We start from the raw sequence: 23,498 nt of genomic DNA, 5'->3' as shown, positions 1-23,498 counted from the left end.
CTAGCTATCTTTGGTATCGACATTATGATCTAAGATATAGGATATAAAATTTCAAACAGGGAGGTATTTCCTCTAAACATTAAAAAACACAAATAAAATGTGTAAGTTAGCATTGTCAGTGTTTATAAATTACGTAAAATCAAATCACAAATATTGTCACTCATGCACTATGCACTGATTCACCAAGTTTAAAAACATTCCAGTTTGCATTGTAAACAATGTATATGTGGCAATAGTTGTAGACAGGATTAGTAAAATAGAGGCTTTTGTGATTTTGTTGCTAACCAAAGGGGGAGGGAAAGGGAAAGGCAATAGGGTACAAATGCTCTAGAAGTAGCACCAGGTTGGCTTCCCCAGCTCATTTGCCTTGTCCTACTAGGACTAATTTCAGATCTTGGAAACAAAGTTGGGTCAAGCAAAGGCTACATTCTAACAGGCAAGATCAGGCAAATCCGAAGGTCAAAGCTCGCAAGGCAAACAAGCAAGGTGGGTAGCACACTAGATAACTGAGTAGAGCCCAGGCTGGAAGTTAGACAAAGCAGGGTTGAATGTGGCTTCTGTGTATAGCAAACCCCGAGTGAACCTCAAATAGGACTGTGGTTCCACTGAGCAGCTAAGCTCCATTCCTGATAAGCAGATCTAGTCTATTTTAGAAATGGTGGGCTCTGTGGCATAGAGGAGGGCATGTTTCTACTGTGATCTCCAACCTGGAGTCCTTGCATTCTGAGGATAGCATTGTGGCAGCCTTAGAAAGGCACTGGTGTCATAGGGTCCTCTAATGTTGTAACCCCATATCAGGTGGAGATGTCAAAGGCTGGTTCTGAGGACAAATTACTTCCTGGTCCAACATGTCCTCAATATCCATGAGGATTAAGGGCCAGGGCCCTGAGTTATGATACAAGGTATGACACGATCCACTTAGCCTCTTTGAAGTGGAATTCAGTGTTGTGTTTATGAGAATCACCTTTTTGTTCACTGTTGAATTTGAATTCTTTAACAATGCAGAATGAAACACAGTTCCCAGATGTTTTCTCCACAGACATGGTAGATCAGCTGCATATTGTATCAGTCAATTCTGCACAAAACAGAGTAAACAAGTAAAGTAGTGTGGACTGGCCCTGTCCCATCCTGTGGAACTAAGCATACACTGTGAAGGATTAATATATGTAACAATGGCACTGATGAAGGCACTCTTTTTGTTTTACGATGTTAGTTTCCCCTTCCCACTTCTTTGTTGTGACTCATGTAGTGCAAAAATTGGGATGTTTTAGATAAGCTGTCTGTTGCCATCATTTGACTCTGCCTCTAACACAATCCCTTCTCCCAAATCAGTTTTAAGAAAATATTGTGCCAAATGTGAAATGTCATTACAACCCCCTTGTGATTAATATATTATTGACAGCAGCAAATTACAGAGCTGTCTCCTAGGAGTGAAACTGCAGAGTAAATGCTGCTGTTTATTAATGTGCTCACAATGCATCAAGTATTCCTCTGTAGAGAAGTGAAAGGAGGCAGCACAGGGAGTCCCTTTCCCACTGGTGACAGTTTTCTATCTCTTGTTCTAGTGCATGAGCTTTACTTCCAGTTCAGATGGGGATTCAGATTACCATTAAAGGGAAAAAATGTGAACTCTTGATTTGCGTTTTTAAGAAACCCTCTCCATTAGTTGTATTTTGTTTTTGTTTTTTTAAAATATTTATTGAGATTTTACAGAATCATAACAAAATACAGCAAAAAAAGAAAAAAAAGAAAACAGAAAAATACAAGATACAAAAAACAAAAAGTAAATAAAAAGAAAAAGAAAAAAGAAAAAATCCCTCTTTCCCTTTTTTAACTTTAAAGTTCATTACCTTGTTTCCTTGACCTCCTCACACCTCCCCTTTTTGTATTCCCATTTACATAATCAAATCAGCAAATCCTTGCCCTCTTTCAATTTATCATCTTTAACTTTGTATCTTAACATATAACAACTCAAATGTTTTCATCCATCAATTCGTTTTTGCATACTCTTTCTAACTTTATCACTAATGCCACTTATTTTCAATCCAACATCATTTTAGCATTCATAAATTTTACACTGTTTCTGTAGATAGTCTTTAAATTTCTTCCAGTCCTCTTCCACCACCTCCTCTCCCAGGTCTCGGATTCTGCCAGTCATCTCCGCCAGCTCCATATAGTCCATCACCTTTAGATGTATTTTGTATCTGTAGCTTGGTTGCTCTTAGTATTAGGCTGTTAATAGAACCACAGGAAATCACCTTAACCAAGGATGGAATTGTATTATCCAGCCATGTCCTGCTTACTAAAAACTGTGTAAATTACTTCAAACTTGTTCACGTGGTTTGCTTTCCTCCAAAGAATTAATTCTTTTGAAGAGCAGGGTATAAATACCTAACTACATTTAAAACAATTAAAAAATAAATAAAGCTTGCAGCTTTTGTTCTAAGGAACTCTGGCTGAGGATTCAGCTAGATGTAATGGCTGATTTTTAGCTCCAATGACTGCCTTGTTCATGTATAAAGGGGAGGTGTGTATGTACAGTAGATACAGTTTTAACAGCAATAGGGGTGTGTGCCTTAATTTCTTATGGTTCATCAGCCAAACTCATATTTTGCCCATCCTGGTAAATGAGCGAGATTGTGATGCCTTTGGTGATGGACCAGAAGGAAGTGGGGATGGAAAACATTCAGCTGCCACCACCCACATGTGTATTTGCATGATAAAATTATATATATGTAGATATGTATACAAAGTCAGCTTTGTGTCTTGTTGACACTAAGATCAGGCTATATATTACAAATTTACCACTATTATAGTAGGTAGTGGCTTGGAAATTACGTAATGCATGGGACTGGCTAAGAGCTTTGAAGCAGCTTACTGATAAATACTGATTCAGTTAATTAATAGTCAGATGCCATATCTGTGATCTCTGGAACCTAGGGCAAGCCTTACCACAAGATAATGTGAAACAAAGCAATTATTGAGATGAGACATCATTTTTCTCCCTCCAATTTTCATTTTAATATCACCAAAGTAGCATGCCTAAAGGAAGTAGGGTGTTCTTTTTCTAACTTTTGCTTCAAGTGTGAACATTATTTAGATGATAATGGCAGAACCCCAACTTTCATCACTCAGAGAAATTATTTTTCAAAACAAAGATATTCCACTTTGTGAGGGGGATAAAACATCCACAGCCTTGATTCAGATGATATAACCATGATTTAGAATGACTGTGAAAAAGCCACTGTGAGTTTTTCCAGTCCTACTTATCTCTACGTTATGTGTGAGAGGATGGGGGATAAAGCTTCTGCTTTCACTTTAGAACAAGCTACAGTTTTATGTTACATTCATAACTTGTAGAAGCATGGTTTTCTTTAGCTAAAGGTAACTCATTACAATGTCAGACCACAGTATGACACAACATCTTTTAACTAACTGGTTGAAACAAATCACAGTTCTCTGAGTTTTCACTTAATGGAGAATTGTGATTTGTCAGTGTAGCTACAGGCTTCATCTAGTTCATATGTGATCAGCTCAACTGAACCATAGTATCCACAAGTTAGTATCTGAACTTCTGAGCTTAGACCTGCTACTTCTCTGGCATTTCAGTTCCAGTGTAGAGTTCTCCCCAAATCCTCTAATAGAAGAAGCTTGAACCTGTCTCCAGCTTTCTATCTACATGGCTTTGTGGTGAAACAGGCCACTGAGCGGCATCTCTTCTCTCTTGTCTAATCTTATTTCTCTTAAAATATCAAGCTAAATTCACTAGTCTTAATATATTGTGCTTTTGTGTGCATGTTTTTCAAGTTCTGCTATCGCAGCAACTGCACACGTTGGCTCTCCTTATTACTTGTCGTAGAAGCTTATCAAGGCTTCTCTGTAAATAATAGCAATAACTGTTGCCCTCTAAATACTGTTGGAAACAAGTTACAGCTATTTAATTTCAGCTCTGCTAAGTATATACAAATGATACAAAGATTCTGCCCTGAAATGGTACTAGGGTGGTTTAACCCTCTTGCCAGGGAACTCTGGGAACTGTAGCTCTCTGAGGTGAATAGGGGTTTACTAACAGTTACAGATAGGTAGCCGTGTTGGTCTGTCATGGTCAAAACAAAATAAAAAAATTCCTTCCAGTAGCACCTTAAAGACCAACTGAGTTAGTTCTAGGTATGAGCTTTCGTGTGCATGCACGGGTTTACTAAAACACTCAGCACCCTTCAAGCTACACTTTGCAGCAGTCTCTGGGGGAAGCTATGATGCTGCTTTAAATGTATAGCACAGGTGTGGCCTTAGATTACCCCACCTCCATCCTGAGGTTTGTATTCACAGCGAGTGCAGAAACAGGTTTATCATGTTCCTGGTGGGCTGCCATGTGTAGCTGGTGGCCTGTATTTCCCTTAGTCAGGGCATGCATTGTGCTGGCCTGTTGTGCAGAATATTTAACTTAATAAAAACTGTTTTTCATAAAAAAGTTAAAAGTTTTCTCTAGAGCCTCTTTTCCTTGGTTTTCCAATCATATAGAACGATTCTCTGGGAGGGGGGATTATACATGTTGTCCTAATCCTTGCCTTCCTTGCGGAAACCGATGATTGTAAGGACAGCAGACATAAGACTACTTCCCCTCGTGCTTCATTGTATATGCCTTTTTTGTTCCTCACTCCCACTCCCATACATAGAAGCACCACCTCTCTTTGGGTGTGCGTTACACTAGATGACCTGCTAGATAATCTAGTGCTAGATCTGCTAAGGGTGTGCCTATGACTAACCATGTTGTCTGAATGTTGGGAATATGCCCATGCTACGAATGGTTTCATTTTAAGAGCTGGATAAGAGATTAGCAGGGCTGGTCCCCATTCTGTGGCTGTGGAAGTGCTGCCTGGGAGGTGGAGGTGCTAAAGATGCCTTTTTGAAGGTTAGAGGGTAAGCAGGGGAAAGTGTTTGCAGCTTAGCTGAATCAAAAATTTCAGAGACAACTGCGACAGTTAAAGTAGTGAATTAACATCTGCTCACATACGACTCGGAGAGGCCAAAAGCTTCCTGAGGGTGCTGTTGTGGCTAGTCTGAAAATTTCAAACTGGATATTTTACTGGAACCTTAATAATAATAATAATAATAATAAATTTTTATTTATATCCCGCCCTCCCCAGCCGAAGCCGGGCTCAGGGCGGCCTTGAGTTTAAATATCCCAGTTTCCCAAGCTGTTTTCCCCAAATCTATTTATCTTCAATGGTGAAAAAAACTACAGATCCATACGACTGAGAATCCCTATATAGTATAATGTTGAATATATTGGATTTCTTGCTTTGATAATCCTTTTGAATATGGTTCTTACTTTTGTACTGTAGATCAGAATTATGCCAGAATCTTGACTTTGGAAATTAGGGACAGTTAATAAGGAGTGAGGTAGGTCCGTGTTAGATATATGAAGAACCCATTGTGTTGTGTTATGAAAGTGAAATCAATTATGTTGAAAAGACACAAAAGAATACAAGCAAATCTAATTTTTCCAAAACTACCCTTCATGGTTTAAGACTAACATTTCCTGATCACCCAGAATATATAGACAGCTACCACATTATCATTTTAGGGATTGTTCCATAGCGTTTGAATACATTTTATATATTTAGGAGAAATGGTAATAAATTGTGCTTTTCATGTGAGCTAGAGAGAATTTTGATGATTGGAAGATATAATAAGTTCTGAAATAAATAAAATGAATAAAAATATACTCCATAGAAGCAGAAGAGTAGCAGAAGAGCAGAGCCTTTTATCACTCTCTGTTCTGTGCGGCCAGACTCAAAACTAGTGGTGTGTGCTGAAATGGTAAAAAGATCTAGCACCTAATGTCAGTTTCCAGTGGTCCAAAAGTACCCTTTGTTTCAAATCCATATGCTTGTTTGATATTCTACTATTTTTAGTTTCATCTATTCACAGTAGCTCTGTAATTTGTCTCCTATGTGGATTTTCATACAAGGATTAATGGCACGTTTCTATAAATTATATTAATTTAACTTATTTGCCTAACTGTTGTTCTGCAGCAAGTAGCACGAATGTTCCCAGATTCTTGGCTGTGTGGTCTTTGTTGCAGTTGGAAGCAGAAGAGAAACATCTGAAAAGCATTATTTGGATTATGCATGCTGGAGCACTAATCTTACCTTTAGGATCCGGTTCCTAAATCACAACTCTTCTTACCCTTTGTATTCCCTATTGTGACAGTGCTTCTAGTTATGCTTTTAGTAAGAGGATTCTTTTTATAATACCCAGTATAAATTAAAGTGACAAGTGGATCTAAACTGGAGACATAAGTCTTAAGTCATACGGGATCTTTCCCCCATAATTAATAATGAAGGTAATTACATCTAGTGATACAAAATAGAAGATAAAGCCAATTTTGAGAGCTATGAAGTAGGTTTTATGGAGTGCCGTTCAGTTTAAGAATTAAGATTTGATGAGTTGAGTCTGCACTTACATATCATTTTCTTTTGAAAGGATTTTGATTGTTTTCTTTGTGGAAACACTTTTTCTTTCTCTCTCTGCTTCCAGAGTATGATATCATCCATTGTAAATAGCACATACTATGCCAATGTGTCAGCAACCAAGTGCCAGGAATTTGGGAGATGGTATAAAAAGTACAAGAAGATTAAAGGTAAATAAATTATAGCTACCATTCATTGCCATACCTCTGAACAGGTTTCAAATGCTTGAAATTTATTGTGAAATGATGAAGTGACCCAAAGGTGGGTTTGTATACAATATTATCAATATTTTTAAGATACAAAGACTTTCTTTGGTTTAAGCAGACAGTGTAGGAACTTGAACAAATTCTTTAAATGTTTTGTCTCAAGGTAAAAAAAGAATACTTGAAAATGTTTTTGTATATATGCACTTAACTTAAAACGAATCAAAGGAACTGCACAGCTTCAAGGCCGTTTAGTGGATCCCTTTCTCTTATAAAAGAAAAGGGGATGGTTTTCCTATTCCATTGGACAGTTGTGTAAGAGCATCTTCAATCATGCTGGAAAGTCTTCCCATATGGAATTCTCAGACTTTCCACTACAACCACTAAGTGGGCTTCCACTTTCTTAGCATTCAGTTTTTTAAAGCGCTCTCTCTCTCTCTCTCTCTCTCTCTCTCTCTCTCTCTTTTTAGTTAGTAAGTGTACAGTTAAATTGTTGAGTGCAGTGAAAGCAGAATGAGACCTTGATTTCATTCAAAAGGTCAAGGATCTAAGCCCGAATAATTTTCTGGATAATTGTGTGTGTGTTCAAGAGATTTGGCCTGTTTGTAGCTGCTCAGAAGTGTGTGTCTGTGTCTGTATGTGTATGCTTGAGGAGGAAGGGAAGGTGAAGGTATGTGTGAAATCAACAAAAGCTGCTCTAAAATGGCTCAAGTGGTGTTGATGCATCAGCTAAACGTGGGAGGTAAAACAACAATGAAAAAAAATGACAGGTATAGTGTGCATGAAAAATAAACAGATACAGAACTTTATTATGGTCATCTAAAACCATCTCAAAGGATGATTTTGGCATTTTTTAAATTTCACATCTTCTCAATTTCTTATGATTTTAATTTCTCATTCATAACAAAATGTTTAGAAATAAGAATTTATTTCATGTGTGAGATCAGTGATTGTTTGTAAACTTCAATCTCAATGCATTCCTTGAAATTTAAAGAAAAGGGGCCTAGGGATTTTGAGTCTGGTCAGCAAGATTACCAACTTTTCAGGGTCAATCCAGTTGAGGCAGCAAAAAAGCAATTCTAATTTACTATTGTAAATGGGAAGTAGAAGAGGGTTTCAAAATTATTTTATTGGCATTGCAGTTGAACATGATCTGCTGTGTGAAATGTGTTTCTTATTTATGTACTAATGTCTCTTTTAATAAAGCAGTGGGAACTAACTGGTTCCTTCTTAATCAAAACCATGATTTCCTAAACATAAGCTATGTGATTCTGTTACAAGTTGCCACATATAGATCTCTTTGGTCAACCTTTTCCCCCTCCCACTTCATCGAAATAAACAAACAGTAAAATAATTATACATACTGGAAGATCAAAGTAAATATGACTAATGCACAGCAAAAATTTAAAAAACTCTCTGGAAGAAGAAAAGCATTAGGTTGCAGAACATATACTTAACATTTAAACAAATATAAGAAACCGAACAATCAATAATTTGATATCATTAGCAACAGATGGAAAAGCTTTATGCAAAGAGAACTTGAAATAAACATGCTCGCTGTATAGTTTGTGAAACCCATTACAAATGTAGCAGAACTATTTAGGCTTGAAATATTTTAAGGTTTTCACGCAGCTCATGGCTATGTGTCTTTACGCCATGTATATTTGATTTTTGGAGTTTGATTAGCTGCATCTGCATCTTCATATAAAGTTCTAAAAAGAAGTTTGGGTACAGTTGTCTATGAAAAAGCCATGGGCTTTTGTGGGTTTGGAATTACTTGCTGCACGAGATACACAGGAGAAACTGAATGTACACAATCTTGCCAATTTCAGTTTTAAGCCTCTTGTCCTTTTTTACCTTTCTTACTTTCTGTCTTATTTTTACCTTTTAGGTTGTGAGTTTGCAAGATGAGCTTGTGGTTGTTAGTGTTGTTCTTATTGTTACTATTATTGTACCTATAATAGTATTATGCTAACAACAGTCATTGTTGAATCCCTCTTGGGCTATGTGTGCCATGTAATTATGAGAATTTGTATAACTTTCCTCATGTATGCTTTCCTGTTCAGATGAAAAAAACAAGCCAATTGAAGCCTCACTTGTAAATAAATCTTTAGTCAACAGTCAGCATAAACAACAGCTTTGGAAATAGTGTGATAGATATCCTTGTTCTTTTCCTGCCTTCTAATGTAATTCACCATTTACGACTGATCTCCATGACAAAATAGTATGGGTGCAGTTCAAAAGGAGTACTATTTCTTTTATTTAGCTGTATGCTGCTCAATTTCAGTATACAGTTGACGACCATTATTACGGAGGTTCCGTTCCCAGTCCCTGTGTGTGTCGGTGGAGTGCATATAAGTGATCCCAACCCAGTTATGCCCGACTATGCCCCTGTCACACCCTTTTCATGACATGTTGAGTGACATTTTTGGGTCACTTCCAGGTTCAGTGCAGGTTTGTGTGTGCCCGATCACTTTTTAGACACGTGTTAATTGGTCTTTTCCTGTGTAAATAACGAGACAGCATTTCCCCCCCTACACAGTGCCTTGGACAGTTTTGATAGGCAGTTAAATGGCTAAATATGTAAAGTGCAATTGTTAAACCAGCCTGAACAAGTTAATATTAATATGAATATTTTCTGTACCTCTCCAGTATTGGGGAGATACTTTAGCATGCCTCAAAGTTTGCATATCTTTATTTCACACTAATAACTTCCACACCCATTTCATTAGTGCAGGGAAGAATAAGGTATCTAAGGCAGTTTGTTTCCTTGTAAAATTTGGGAGACATTACAAAGTCATATCTTAAGTGTATAAATCAGAAGTCCATGGTCAGTTTTGGAGTAAGCATATAATAAAGAAGATGCCAACCCAAGTTGTTTCAGATGTGTGGAGAAAGTGAAGATCCCCCCCCCCCTCTCTCTCATATCACTAAAACCTGTGGGCACCCATGGAAGCTGAATGTTGGAAGATTCGGGACTGACAAAAGAAAGTACCGTATTTTTTGCTCTGTAAGACTCACTTTTTCCCTCCTAAAAAGTAAGGGGAAATGTGTGTGCGTCTTCTGGAGCGAATGCAGGCTGCGCAGCTATCCCAGAAGCCAGAACAGTAATAGGGATCGCTGTGCAGTGATCCCTCTTGCTGTTCTGGCTTCTGAGATTCAGAATATTTTTTTTCTTGTTTTCCTCCTCCAAAAACTAGGTGCGTCTTATGGTCTGGTGCGTCTTATAGAGCGAAAAATACGGTACTTCTTCACACTGCGCATAGCTCTCTAAATATGTTAAAGGAAATATAATCTGTCTCTCTGACTAAGTCTCTCTGCTGATCTTTGGCTGTTCGACTGTCCTCAACTTTTCAGTAGTTTTACGCATGTATCTGAATGTATTATTCAACTTTGAAAATGTATTTCCTAAAAGTAATGGGAGTTTTCCAGAGCAAATTCATACTGCTCTCCAGTGTGCCCAAGGATTGCCTGCAGAATAGGGCATAGGTTCCTCAATATATCTGCTAACATTTTTGCAGCTGCTTCTCAAATATCGGAAATTATTTTCAAATGTTATCTTTTTTATTGATCTTGAACTTCGATACTCATCACTGCTCGCCAGCTTAGCTCAGTATTATGACATACCTTGTGTTGTGCTTACCTTCTTTTTTTCAAATAGTATACTTTGAGGGAAAATCTGTGTCTTGAAGCTGTAGAAAGTTATTTAAATCCCAAATACTTTGGTGCTCAGCAGTTTCTCTGGCCATCATCTTGCAGACGCAGGAAGGCTTCTAGATTAATTCATGTTCCATGTGCTACTGGAGTAGTCCATCAATGGAACTTGCCTGTAGAAGCTCCTGTGAACTACAACTTGGCTCTGGATAATAAGATTTCTTGGATCATTAGCATGCATAATATTGTGATGACCTATTTTGCGCTACATTTTTCACTTGTATGTAGTAGTCACAGGAGATCACTCCAGGAGTGACCCCGTGGCTGCCAAATGCTATGGTGGAACTAACCCTTTGGCCTTATCCGTCACAGATGTGCAAATACAGTTCTGTTGGTCCGAGAGAGTAAATAGCAATAATGGAAGGTTGGGGTAAACATAAAGATAAATGTTGACTGGAAATGAGATTTTGAAATTACCCCCTTGCTCATAATTGGGTTAAGTGGGTTGTGATGAAAAGAAATAAGTAATTAAGATAATCACAGTTTTTAAATAAGTTACCACATGAAAAGCACCTCCCAGGCTATAGAGTGTTCAGAGCCTAGTAATTATGTAGTCTGTGTAGCAGCACACCCCAGACTGCAACAAAACTGCCTCCTTGAGGCTGGTAGTGGTATTGTGACCTCATAAACCCATTATACCAGTGGCCAAACACATATGGGTTCAAAACCTATAATCTGGACAGAATCTAAGGTATTGCCTTTTTCTATATCTATGTTATATGGAACTTACAGCTTTATAAATGGTGCTATATAGCCACATTTTTATGTGGTTGATCAGTGGAGTAGTATTTCTTTGATAAAACATTAAATTGCAGATGTGGCAATCTCACTTCCTGTCTAATATGGCTCTGTTAAACCTTGCCACCATTGGTGGGTTGACTGTCCAAAGTCCACAGGTTTAAATATATGCCATGGTAGCAATGCAGAATATGATCTGGGCTATTAGAAAGTGACATAGTCTGCCAACAGGTTGGAAAACCTATTGGTAATGACATTTTCCATGCATTGGGGAAAGCTTTAAAAGGCTGGAAGTATGTTTCTGGTGCGGTGGTGCAAAAAAGGGCCCTGATAATGAGGGAAATGTATGATACTGAATACTAGCCGGATAGTGTGTGCACTATTGCTTTAAGAGTTGGCAATGAAAAGGTTAATGGCCTAGCAACATTTCCATTTCAAAACGTTATTTTTATAGGGGTATATAACTTGGCTCAAAAACTGGGTCTGTGTGGAAACTTGGCAAGAATAGCATCAACCAAGAAATGTATTTTCAGTTTTGCAAACTTTGAAATATATTTGGCTGCATTAATTAACAGATTTAGGTCTCTATTTTTAAAATTCTTAAATACTAATTAGTAAAGAAGACCAATCTTTACATCGGGGCAAACTTTTATTGATTTTACAGCTGTATCAATGCAGGCATATTTTTGCTCTCTATATACTTTGTTGAAATAAAACAAAATATCAGGTGTTTAATTTTATAGTAGTTTTGATAGAACTTAAAAAAATGAAACAAAATAGCCCTCTAAAGAAAATACCTCACTGTTCACAAGTACCCTGTCAAATCTGGCTGTAATTCGGTAGAGGGCTTGAAAGTTTCTTAGAGCTGATTCGGATGTTACACATTAGCAGGGATTAAGATGCAAGAACTACTTGCACTTTTGAATTCTTACTAAAAATGTTTTATCTAAAGTACCGAGACGACAGGGTGTACGTTCCACATTTCAGTTTGAATTGCCTAACTCTGTGCTGTGTACAGTAGTTGGAATCTTGTGTGTATAGAATACTGAACTACTCATATATTTCTGCATGGGAGATAGAAAGATCTAGCTAAAAAAGCATTTTCCTAGTGAAGAAGATACTATTGAATATTTGGTGAAGTGGTCTACGTTATTAATTGGTTTAGTGATTTTTATTGGTGTATCGATTTTATTCATATTTTGTGTTTCAAATTGTTTTAATACTATGAACCGCTTCAAGAGTTTATTGAGGAGTGTTAGGCTAGTGGAAGAAATAATAAAGCAACAGCAAGAAGTGAGGAAGATAGAGGAGAGCAGAAGTTTGCCATACTTTTCATTCCCATGTGATGCTGCTATGCATTGCTAACCTAACATACATGTATGGGGATGACTGTATGTGACCGGATGTATTTGCCCATGCAAATATGCATGGAAGTCATCTTGTGTGATTCTGATTGTTTCTGCACCATGCAGCTAGAGATGTGCATCCCCCACCCCCTTCCTGAAAACAGGGCTTGAAGGTGCACATTGCACTCTGGGGCACTGCATGTGATTTTTCCTGGTGTGTGTGTGTCGTTCCTAGCTGTGTCCCAGTCTTGCAGGAATATAGCACAAACAGACTGAAGCAGGCAGTGACTCTAGTTATGGAATTCAATATTTTTTTGCTTATATCCTTTTCCTATAGTGTTTACTGCATGTAAAAGTTATGGATTACTAATTTTATCTCAGCGTAGAATATTGTGGCATTAGCTGATTTGGCATTAGACTGGATGGAATTGCTGGTTGTATCAGGTTTGGGTTTTTTTTAAAAAAATAATCCTATATGTTCCACTCAAATTATGATATAATTATGTTATTTTATTTTTTTGAACAGTGGAACGAGTTGAAAGAGACAACCTCTCAGAATATTGTGTTCTTGGCCAGCGTCCCATGCACTTACCAAATATCAACCAGCTGGCAACCTTGGGCAAAACAAACGAACAGTCTCCTCACGGTCAAATTCACCACAGCACTCCGATCAGAAACCAAGTGCCAACTTTGCAGCCAATCATGAGCCCTGGTCTTCTTACGCCTCAACTCAGTCCACAACTTGTCAGGCAACAGATAGCAATGGCCCACTTGATAAACCAGCAGATTGCAGTAAGCCGGCTATTGGCTCATCAACACCCGCAGGCTATTAACCAACAGTTTCTAAACCATCCGCCCATCCCTAGAACAGTCAAACCAGAGCCAACAAATTCATCAGTGGAAGTCTCTCCAGATATCTACCAGCAAGTCAGGGATGAGTTGAAGAGGGCCAGTGTATCCCAAGCTGTCTTTGCAAGAGTGGCTTTCAATCGCACCCAGGTATCACATTTTTATTTCAATTTCTTATTCCAGTCCAAAATTGGAACATGGTTACATTTTAACAAAGATTGGTTGCATGTCATTATAAGAAGCTCATCTAGGAAATAATGTGTTCCCTTATAACAGTTGTTACACATAGGCTTTCAAAATTATCATTTTTTTATTGAAAGGTTTTCATGGAATACAAGGGTACATGTAACATCTCTAATTTCAATTCATAGAGTCCTTTCTACAGGTCAGTTACATTTGGGGTGAGACACTGCTGTCATTGGCCTTGTGAGGTTGCAGGGAGAGGGGGCGGGAAAAGAAGGGGGGATAATGATCTTTCATTCTTTTGCATAGTGTATTTGCATTTATGTTAGTATCACGAGGCTAGGCTCTTGAATGTTTACTTAAAGCCTGATCTAGATGATTTTGGGAGTGTAAGAAGAGAACCTCCAGATTTCCTTCATCCTTTCTCTCCAGCTAGGAGGAAAGGCATGGCAGTTATCCCAAAAGAATCTATCTGTGTACTTCTGTCCTTGTTTGTTTGGTTCTTAGTACAGACAAGAAGAACTCAAGGACAGGCCTGATCTTCAACCAATACCTCCTCAGGCTGTAAAAGTTTGCTTGCCTGCTTGCTGTTTTAAATTGTTAGATGTTTTGAGATACGTTAATTTTTCAGTACAGTACTTCATTTCCAAAAAAACATGCTGTTATAAAATATTATGGCCAGGGTATGAGTAAATAAAGGGTGGACAAAGAGAAACCGCTTGATCCTTTCCCCTCTGGCCCATTTCAGCTCAAAAATGTCCTTCCCAAACTGCTTTTTAAAGATGCATCGTTCCCACATATTTCCACTTGGCAATTTGAGGGAGGTGATTTGGAGCTTGGAGTGGGGAGCAGGGAAAACAATTAAAGAGCCTGTCTTCATGTGCCTTTCTTCTGCTCATACCCAATCTACCTAGTCTGCTTAAGAAAACAAAAGTTTAAAAAAAAATCATGGAGGAAATAATCACAGAATTTTAGGGTTGAACTATATGTGACATGCATATGTGTGTTTAAAAAAAGTGTCAGTTTTGTGCGGTGGCAATTTGCAATAGAGAACGGAAGAGGAAGGGAGGCACAACTCTTTCTGCTGCCTACTATTTCTCCATTCCAAATCATTATGCTCCTCCTTACCATGGGCTTCTTTGTATGGTTGTGAGAGCTGAAATCTGTCTGGAGCTATTTGTTTATTTGGAAATCTTTGGGTCAGTCCAGAATAAAGGTGGCAGACAGGATAGTGTAAGCATGTATATTAGGGTTGGCTAACCTATGGACCAGATCTGTGCCCCCCATGCCCACCTACACAAAGTCTTTTCTAACCTCCCAAGGTCGCCCTGCCAACAATTTGCTGCTCATAATATTCTTTTCATCGACTGATCCATGGTTCTGTGCCAGTGTGTTCATACATTGCCCAAAGGTGGCAAAAAGTTGTCAGTGGTAGTAGCACCACATCATGTAAGTTGCCTGCCACTTTCTTAAACATGAATGCTTCCGTAGTGTAGTGCTTGAAAATCTTCATTTCCAGCACTTCCTGTTGCTTTGTTTATGAGAACAATATTTGTTGCCTCTTCTCTGTGGGCCATGTCCCATTGCATACCGTGCAGTGTTGTCCAGACTTTTCTCAAAGAGGGCCAGATTTGATGAAGTGAAGGGCCGTGAGGGCTGACCAAAGGGCCAATCTAAGTTGTTGAGGTTTCTTTAGGATTTTACCCCAGGAAATAAGCTGCCACAGGGGTTGTATTAGGCCCCCGAAACAGACTTTGGACATGCCTGGCCTCACCTTGGCCAATAAAGTAAATGTGGCTGGAGAGGGTGCAGCACAGAGATGGGAAGAAGCCTATCTAGAGACGCTGTTGCTGTTTGCCAGTACTTCTGGGTGAAAAATAGACAGTGGTGGCTCAGCACCATGAAAATCAGTGAGTTAAAAGTGGGGTGTGGGAATGGCAGGTGACAGTGGAGACAGACAACATGGTGTCCTCCAGATGATGTTGAAACCACCGAGCCTAGGGCTTGCCGATCAGAAGGTCAGCAGTTCGAATCCCCATGACGGGGTGAGCTCCCGTTGCTCGGTCCCTGCTCCTGCCCACCTAGCAGTTTGAAAGCACATCAAAGTGCAAGTAGATAAATAGGTACCGCTCCGGCGGGAAGGTAAACAGCGTTTCCGTGCGCTGCTCTGGTTCACCAGAAGCGGCTTAGTCATGCTGGCCACATGACCCAGAAGCTGTATGCCGGCTCGGCCAATAAAGCGAGATGAGCGCGCAACCCCAGAGTCGGCCACGACTAGACCTAATGGTCAGGGGTCCCTTTACCTTTACCTAGCATGAACAGTGGTCAGGGATGATGTGATTTGGTTACTTCTGATGTAATAATATATACTATTCTAAGGCAATGAACATGAAACACGTCCCAGCCTTGCAGTCCACTATATAAATGCTGTTATTTCATGGTGAAATAGCAATCTTATTTCAAAATGCTTTATCCCTGAATAAATTGTGTGTCTGTCCAACATTTATGTCTATATTTGTGTGCATGCATAAAAATGGCTGCAGTTCCAGGCAGTCATATAGAACAGCATATCTCAGCTCCATCCTTGCACCTTGGAACATTGTAAGTGTAGGTCAGGAGTAGTAGCAAAGATGGCAATACTGTCTACTTTTTAAAAATCTCCTGGAGGTCTGCTCCACACACAGCACAGGCCAGTTGTCTGTTCTAGTGGATTAATGATTTTTTTTGGCACTACCATGCTGAAAATGCCATGTTATGTGGGAACTAATTAACGTTCGCAGCATACTTTTATTACTTCCTTTCTGCTATTAAATTTATAAGATGGCTACAGCCAGCAAAAACATTCACTTTGAATCAAAATGACTGAATTTTTCAGGTTAGCCTTGAGGATATCAAATAAAAATTATAGTGGAATGCATGAGTATTTCCTTTTTAAAATGCTGCTTTTAATTTGGAAAAGGATTTCATCCCTCTGGAACTCTAACCTGTTTTGTATGTATATGTATATGTATATGTATATGTATATGTATATGTATATGTATATGTATATGTATATGTATATGTATATGTATATGTATATGTATATGTATATGTATATGTATGCTCAATATAATAAACATAGACAGTATTGACACAGTAACATACTTTGAACTTGAGGAAGAGGCCAGCCGTAATATTGGCTTTGTAGTTTTTCTACTACTGTTAATGAATAAAACACTATATTTTAGCAAATTTGTTAAATTTGTAATGATAGTACCCAAGCCTACAGTGAAACAAACAAAAGCTATTCCCAGGGTCAAAAGCTTCTGGGTGAAATTTATTTATTTATTTATTCACTTTATATCCCATCCTGCCTCCCGAAGGACCCCAGGCAAATTTCACCAGATAGTATGGGGAGTGCAGAACTAGGATTAGTGAAACAGTGAAATGTCAAATATTCGTAAGAGTGGTAAAACAAGCATTGCTACAATTTCCCCAAGAAAGTATGTATGCACTGTGCTGATCTATAACATTTAAAGTGGGTATCACTCTTCTTCTTGCTACGTGACTGAACTCTGTAACCATTAAATACTCCACCACCACATTAACATTAAGTGTTCAGTGACAGCTCAACATTTTTGGGTCCTGTTTCAGGTATAACTTTGGTCAGCTTACTTCAGTGCTGTTTCTCTCCCTTATTGTTTGGGTTCCTTTTCCCTCTGTATTTATCTCATGAAATAATCTGAGGTGCAGAGGTTGACCTTTATTTGAGAGTTTACATGAGCTGGAAGGGCAATAACTTTCTAAATTGAGTTAATGAGCATGTGTATTATATATGCAAGGCCCCAGTTTCAATCATCGTTATTTCCAGATAAAAGCTTTCAGATGACTGCCACTAACAAATTTGCTCACAGTGGGCTCAGTTCAGATGATCATTTCTCATCAGCCACTTTGATCCTCCCTTTGTGAAAATGAACAAATCGGGAAATCTTCCCATTAACTATGGTGAATGGCTTCAGAACAAGCCAGAATATGAAGCCATGCTTTGAAGTTGGCTTCATATCTTGGCTTGTTCGGAAGCTATTCAACATAATTTTAAAAAGCAAGGAACTATAGTTAATGTAGTCTTCCTAGTTTGTTCACTTGCTCAGAGGTGCTTTGTGTGCAGCCAAAAGCTTGTTCAGAGCTCTACTTATTAAGCCAGTTTATTTATTTAATAAAATTTATACACCACTTGGCTGAGGGGGTAGAGAGAGTCCCTCAAAGTGGTTTACAAAGAATGATAACCTAAACAGCTGATATTTGTTTCAATGTGGGTAGTGTGCCTAGAAGATGGTAACTTGAGGTAACAGTATACCTGTGGCAGAGTTGCCGAGAACTCCATATATGCCATATTCAGTTTGAGACCTTGATAGGTTGTTAGAATATGATGTTTACAGATGCAGCAATAAACAGGAGGAGAGAAATTGTGATAGAAATATGGTTTGGGGAATAAATATGGCCGCTGGAGCCATGGGAATTAACATTCATATCTAGAGAGAAGGATGAAAAGTAAGGAGCAAAGGCTAATTTGCAAACTCATCCTACTTATATCTCTGACAAGTAAATTAAATTAAATTAAATACTCTGACAAGTATTAAATTTTACCTTCAAAATACATATTTATTTATTTAAAAAAAACCTTTCAGTAAACTAGCTAATAGAATTTATTAATCCCTAAATGATGGACTAGTATTTAATCCTTATATAGTGAGTGGTGTGTTGTACATTAACCTGCAATTAAGTCCAGCTTCATAAAATATGTACTGTGGGGCTTGTTTAATAGATAAACTATTCTCTAATTTATTTTAAAGTCCAATGACCTACATACTTGGAGGCTGAAAAACCCCTTTTACTAACATTATTTCTCCCTTGAGATCTTCCATCCAAGTAAATCTGTTAAATGAAGTAGAGGAAGCTTTGATCCAAACTAGGCTAAATCCATTGGAACAAATTGCTGACACACATGTGTATTGGGGAAAGGGAGAAATCTGAAAATGAATCTTGAAATGTGGTTAGATCTCACCCTAGATGTAGTGCAGGGACCTTTTGTCTATAGTGTTTCCCCTTCCCCTTGTTCACAGACAATATAAGGAGGGGTGTAGCTAGTTTCTGGATACTTTGGTATTGTAACTATATCAGAAGGACCTGCCCACTTCCTCACGAATCTGCCCAAATACTAGGTGACTGGAGAAAAGGTCATCGCAGTTGTAGTACTCTAGGGAGGCTTGTTGGATGCCAAATCTCCTCCTTATTTTGCATCTGGGGATGGCATTAAAGACAACAATGGCTCTGTTATACATTAGATCTGTTTTTAATGCTGCTGTACTTTTATCTTGCCCTGCTGCTTTTAGTAATATTCTCTACTGTTGGCATGCATTTATTCTTGTTCGTAAACTGCTCAGGGAGTTGTACAATGGGATATATATTTTCTAAATAAGTCCACCGAGCTTACAAACTAAATAGTTCTTTGTATTAATCTAATTCAAGTTGCCCTGGGAGATCATTTGAAGGCAGAGTTTTAATTTTGTAAATAAATAAATAAAATAAAATTTTGGGGGAGCTTTGCTCTCATTACTTATTAATGGAATTTCAGAGAACTGATAAAATTACTACTCCTCAAAATTGCTTTCTGTTGCTTCCCCATTTCAGCTTTCTACTGAACTCACTACGTTTTTCAACAGTGGTTGGATTTCTCAGCTCCTCTTCTGGCACTTAACACGTCCCACCTCCGAAGGCTGTACTAATGATGTCATCTAGGAACTGGGCTCACATTGCATCCAGAACAAAATGTTCCTTTAGTTTAATGAGCAGGGAAACCCCACATACTTTAAGAAAGGTACAAGATAAGCTTTCCCCTTCATGGCCAATGGCAGCACCCAGTATGGTGAGGCAGCTACTGCTGCTGACAGCCCAGTATTGGGGGTGGGGTGGGGGCTGGTTCTTGAGCAGGACTGACACTTGCTCCCCAGCTTGGATTTATCATGTGGCGGCAGCAGGCAATGTTCTCCTGTGAGGAAATGGTACCCTGGACAGCTCCATAGAAGACTGAGGCTGAAGACTTCATGAGAGTGGAGCTCAAGTGTTGCTTCAGCAAGAGTCAGCGTCAGGCTGAGCCTTAAATAGGAGCTGCAGCTAGATCTACCATCAGTGAGAGGAGCCTCTTCCCTTAAAGGAAGTGGCAGCTTGTTCTAGCAGTTGTTTACTCAGTGTCAGAGGAGGACAGCATCACGTACTTGGGCTGGAGGGGTACTGGCACCACAGGGTTTTCTTGCAGACATGAGTGTGTGTTTTAGTTGTATCTGTTTAACCCTAAGCTGTAAGCTGTCTTGGGTCCTGCACTGGGAGAAATGCAGGATATAAACAAAGAAGTGATTCTGGTTGGCTAGGTGCCCTATGGGCACGTTCTTTTCCCAGTCTGAATCTCCAGTCTTATCCCCTGAAGAAAGGGAGTGTGAACCTAAGGTCATGATAGGCAGAAAGCTGCTAAGTTGATGTTCCCTGGAGTGACATTATGTCGGTTCATTGTGGGAGTGTGTAAATGACATGTGGATTGCAAGTCATGACAATGCTGCTGTCCCCACTGCAGTTTTGAGAAATAAGCCTAGCTATTCATGTGCCAGTTTATTGCACTTGAACTCTGAGATCCACCAACCAGAGCAAAAGACATACCTTTTGTATTATTCTTTGTCCAAGGATTGGCTCTACATTACAGAACAAAACCAAGTCTTTCCACAAAAAACTCCACTCATAATTATCATCACTCCTACTTCCTTTATTTCACCACTATAACATCTTGTTACATTGTGAAATAATTGGGAGCCAGGAATCCTAGATGTCCTGGGTGATCTACCCAGAGATCTACCAGTAGATCACAACTGGAGTGTGCCAGAAATTGCTATATCAGGTTAAAAAATGCTTGTTTAGAAAATCATCATACCACAAGTAAAATGTATGTGTGAACGAATCCTTATAGTGGAAATACTTCCTTTTTTGCAACAACATAATATTTTTGCTGAATAATTCCCCCAAATATCTATTGTAGCAACAAGGAATGGTTTGGCTTTTCTAATACACAATAAAACCCAGAGAGTGGAAGATTTATTGAAATCTTTGGATGCATAAGCACTGCTTTCTGTGATGTTGAGAAACTGAGCATATTTCTCCTTCCAAACTTTTTAGTGAAAGTATTTGGGCTCCCACTTGAGGCTCCAGCTATAAACTGAGGACTAACCCCTTTTGTGGGCACCAGCAGGGTGATGTGTTCTTGCTCCAGGGATACAATTTATCAAGCCTCTCTCTATATTTTTGTGTTTTTGTTTTTTTAAAGGACTTCCCTTTTTGTGAAATTGGGCCCGGTAGCCAGATTTGCTTAACTAGTTGGATGATTAGCAATACTTGTTTTATAGAACAAACACAGAAAATGGGAATATTTATGGAGCTAAAGATTTTTCTTATTGATAAAACTTGTCTTTTGCTTATATAGATGGAATAGCTACTGGCCATCAGAATGGATAATTGTTGAAAGCATTATCTTTTAAGGTCCTCACTTTATTTCCAGTTGCTTTGTGACATGCAAGAATTTTAATTAGCAGCTGTCACCCACTTATTGTTTGTTACAGTATATCTTTCCTCACCATTGAAATTTGAATGGAAACACATTTTAAAATTTGACAATGAGAAAGATACATTTTTCTGGATCTGTAGGCTGGTTTCTGTTTGTGGGCTCTAAATCACTTGTGAGGTGCTCTTGTATGCCTGTCATCTCTTTTCAAAAGAATCACAAAAGAATTGCAGCATCCATGTAACAAAATGTGAGTCTGTAGCCTTGATAGTTGCAAAGAGAAGATTAGAAATATGAGGGCAAAGTATAAAATAACTGGACACAAGAAATATTGGAAAAAGAGGTTTTTTAAATATTGTGAATATAAATATATATATTTTTTCAAAGTAAAGGTCACTTTCTATACATTTCAGAATAAGAATGTATGAATATGAATCTCTGAATTGTTGGGTCGGAAAGAAATTCGCACAGCACTTGGTTTATTTCCTTTGCAACAGATATGTGGAGAATAAATTGATCATGTAAAATTATGTATTGTGCCATCTTGATGAAAGCTGTTTAGTTTTTGCATTGCATGCTAAAGTTGAAGTGATATAGTGGATTCATATTGTATACAAAGGGAAGATGCTATTGGGCAAAAAGGGCAAAAAGGCTAGTGATTTGATTAGAAATGTCTTTTTTTTTCTAGCTCATTGGAAGCCAAATATTATCTGACCTTTGTCTTGTCTGCTTGAAGAAGGGCAAGATAATGTTTTCTTTTTTTCTGTATTTATTAGGGGTATGAATTTGCTCTGTATGAACCCTGACTCATGAGCAGAGGGGCAGGGGATCTGTGCCTTGTCATAGTGAAGTAGAGCTCCCATGAGTTCTGACAGGGCAGATCAGAGACCACACAGCACACCTCATTGCACCTTGTGACTCAGGCAAAAAAAACCAAGACTGCATAAAGTACATACAATATTATGCCTTACCACAGAAAAACTATGTCTCATTCTCTAACTGTTAGGAAAATGCAAGGATGGAGTGGATGAAGGGCATAAAGGAAACATCGGAGTGGGGACAAAAAAACCTCCTTTGTGACTGACACATCTTGTTTTCAATCAAAGGGAAAGATTTCCCATGGCTCTGTAATCACAGTGATTTGGGAGTGGGATAAAGAAATATAAACAAAACCACATGCAGGAAAGTAAATCCCTTTTTTATTATACGCCCCCACCTGCTCAAAATCAGTTTTAAAGGTGCATAGCAAAAAGTCCGTGGACCCATTTGTGGGCAGTTTGCCACGTTTGCTACACAGGGGCACCATTCTCTTGTCTGAGATTTTCAGACCAATTTCCCACAAAATACTAAGTGAGCTTAAGTGATTCCTTTTTTATATTCCCCCAACTGCAACAGCTGTCTTTGTAGGAAAACTACTGTGGCCACCCTTCTGAAATTTGGTAGGGTTCAAGCCTTCAGAAAAGGTGATTATTACTGCATCCTCCCCCCAAATCTCTTTCCTCAAGGTAAAATTAAAAATACACATTTTTTCTAAAATACTCAAGGAATTCAACATTGTGCTGTAGTGAATGTCCCATCAGCTCAAGCTCTTCAGCTTGCCAGGTCGAATGAGCCCCCTTTCTTCCCTGTCACGCACTGTTCTGGGGGTTCTCCCTACCTGCTGAGCCAGTTTGGAGGGTGTGTAGGGCGTGGAGCAGGGGAGAAGCCCCATTGCACAACCCGAAGCTCTCATGCAGGACATGGGCTGATGGGACTCATTAGGTGAACCTTGCGAAAGGTGTCAGGTCCACTACCCTCTGGCTGTATTTGCCTGTAATTTGGTGGGCTTAATCCAAATTGGAGGGACTGCCATGCCTGCAAAATCCATCCATTTCTAAATTTACAGCCATATTTTATTCCCTGTAACAGTGATTGTTAGGAAACAGAGCTTTGTTTTTAACAAATCGGCTTCAGACTCAAAACATGAATTGAATCAAACAGACCACAAAATGACTCGGAACAGATTGGACTGCTTCCTAAAGTGACAGATATAAACCCAGTTTGTAGCTGCTTTACACCTCTAGTATTTTTAAAAATAAAAATGTACACCATAGTTATTGTTCATATGTCTCTTAACATTAGTTACAAAAGCCATTTTCTGAAGCTAATTTTGTGCAATTTTCTGATCGCCTGAAATTTTTTCCATGCTGAGTGCTTTATGGCACAAGGGGGTGGGTGGGAAGGGTGTATGAATTCAATAGGACTTATTCTCAGGAAATTGGAGATAGGATAGCAGCCTTTTAAGTTGTTAGAATTAAAAGACTTAAATTAAGTCTTAAATTAAAAGGACCCCTGGACAGTTAGGCCTTCTGAACATGGCCTTCTGCTTTCCTCCCAGCTCATAAATGTATTCTGGTTCTTGGAAGCA

At 38.7% G+C, this 23,498-nt stretch overlaps 1 protein-coding gene across 2 annotated transcripts in view; it reads left to right on the top strand.

Moving 5' to 3' along the window:
- SATB2 (SATB homeobox 2) overlaps positions 1–23,498 on the top strand; it is a 127,773-nt gene that overhangs the window by 49,890 nt on the left and 54,385 nt on the right. For both annotated transcript variants that reach the window (XM_081874706.1, XM_081874707.1), the window contains exons 6-7: positions 6,544–6,646; positions 13,004–13,476. In XM_081874706.1, coding sequence (XP_081730832.1) covers positions 6,544–6,646; positions 13,004–13,476 — 576 coding nt within the window. The remainder of the gene's footprint in view (positions 1–6,543; positions 6,647–13,003; positions 13,477–23,498) is intronic.

The sequence above is a fragment of the Podarcis erhardii genome (assembly GCF_964252035.2).
Source record: "Podarcis erhardii genome assembly, chromosome: 1".
In the NCBI taxonomy this organism is placed as follows: domain Eukaryota; kingdom Metazoa; phylum Chordata; class Lepidosauria; order Squamata; family Lacertidae; genus Podarcis; species Podarcis erhardii.
The sequence above is the reverse complement of the archived record's forward strand: the minus strand, read 5'-3'. Positions and strand labels throughout refer to the sequence as shown.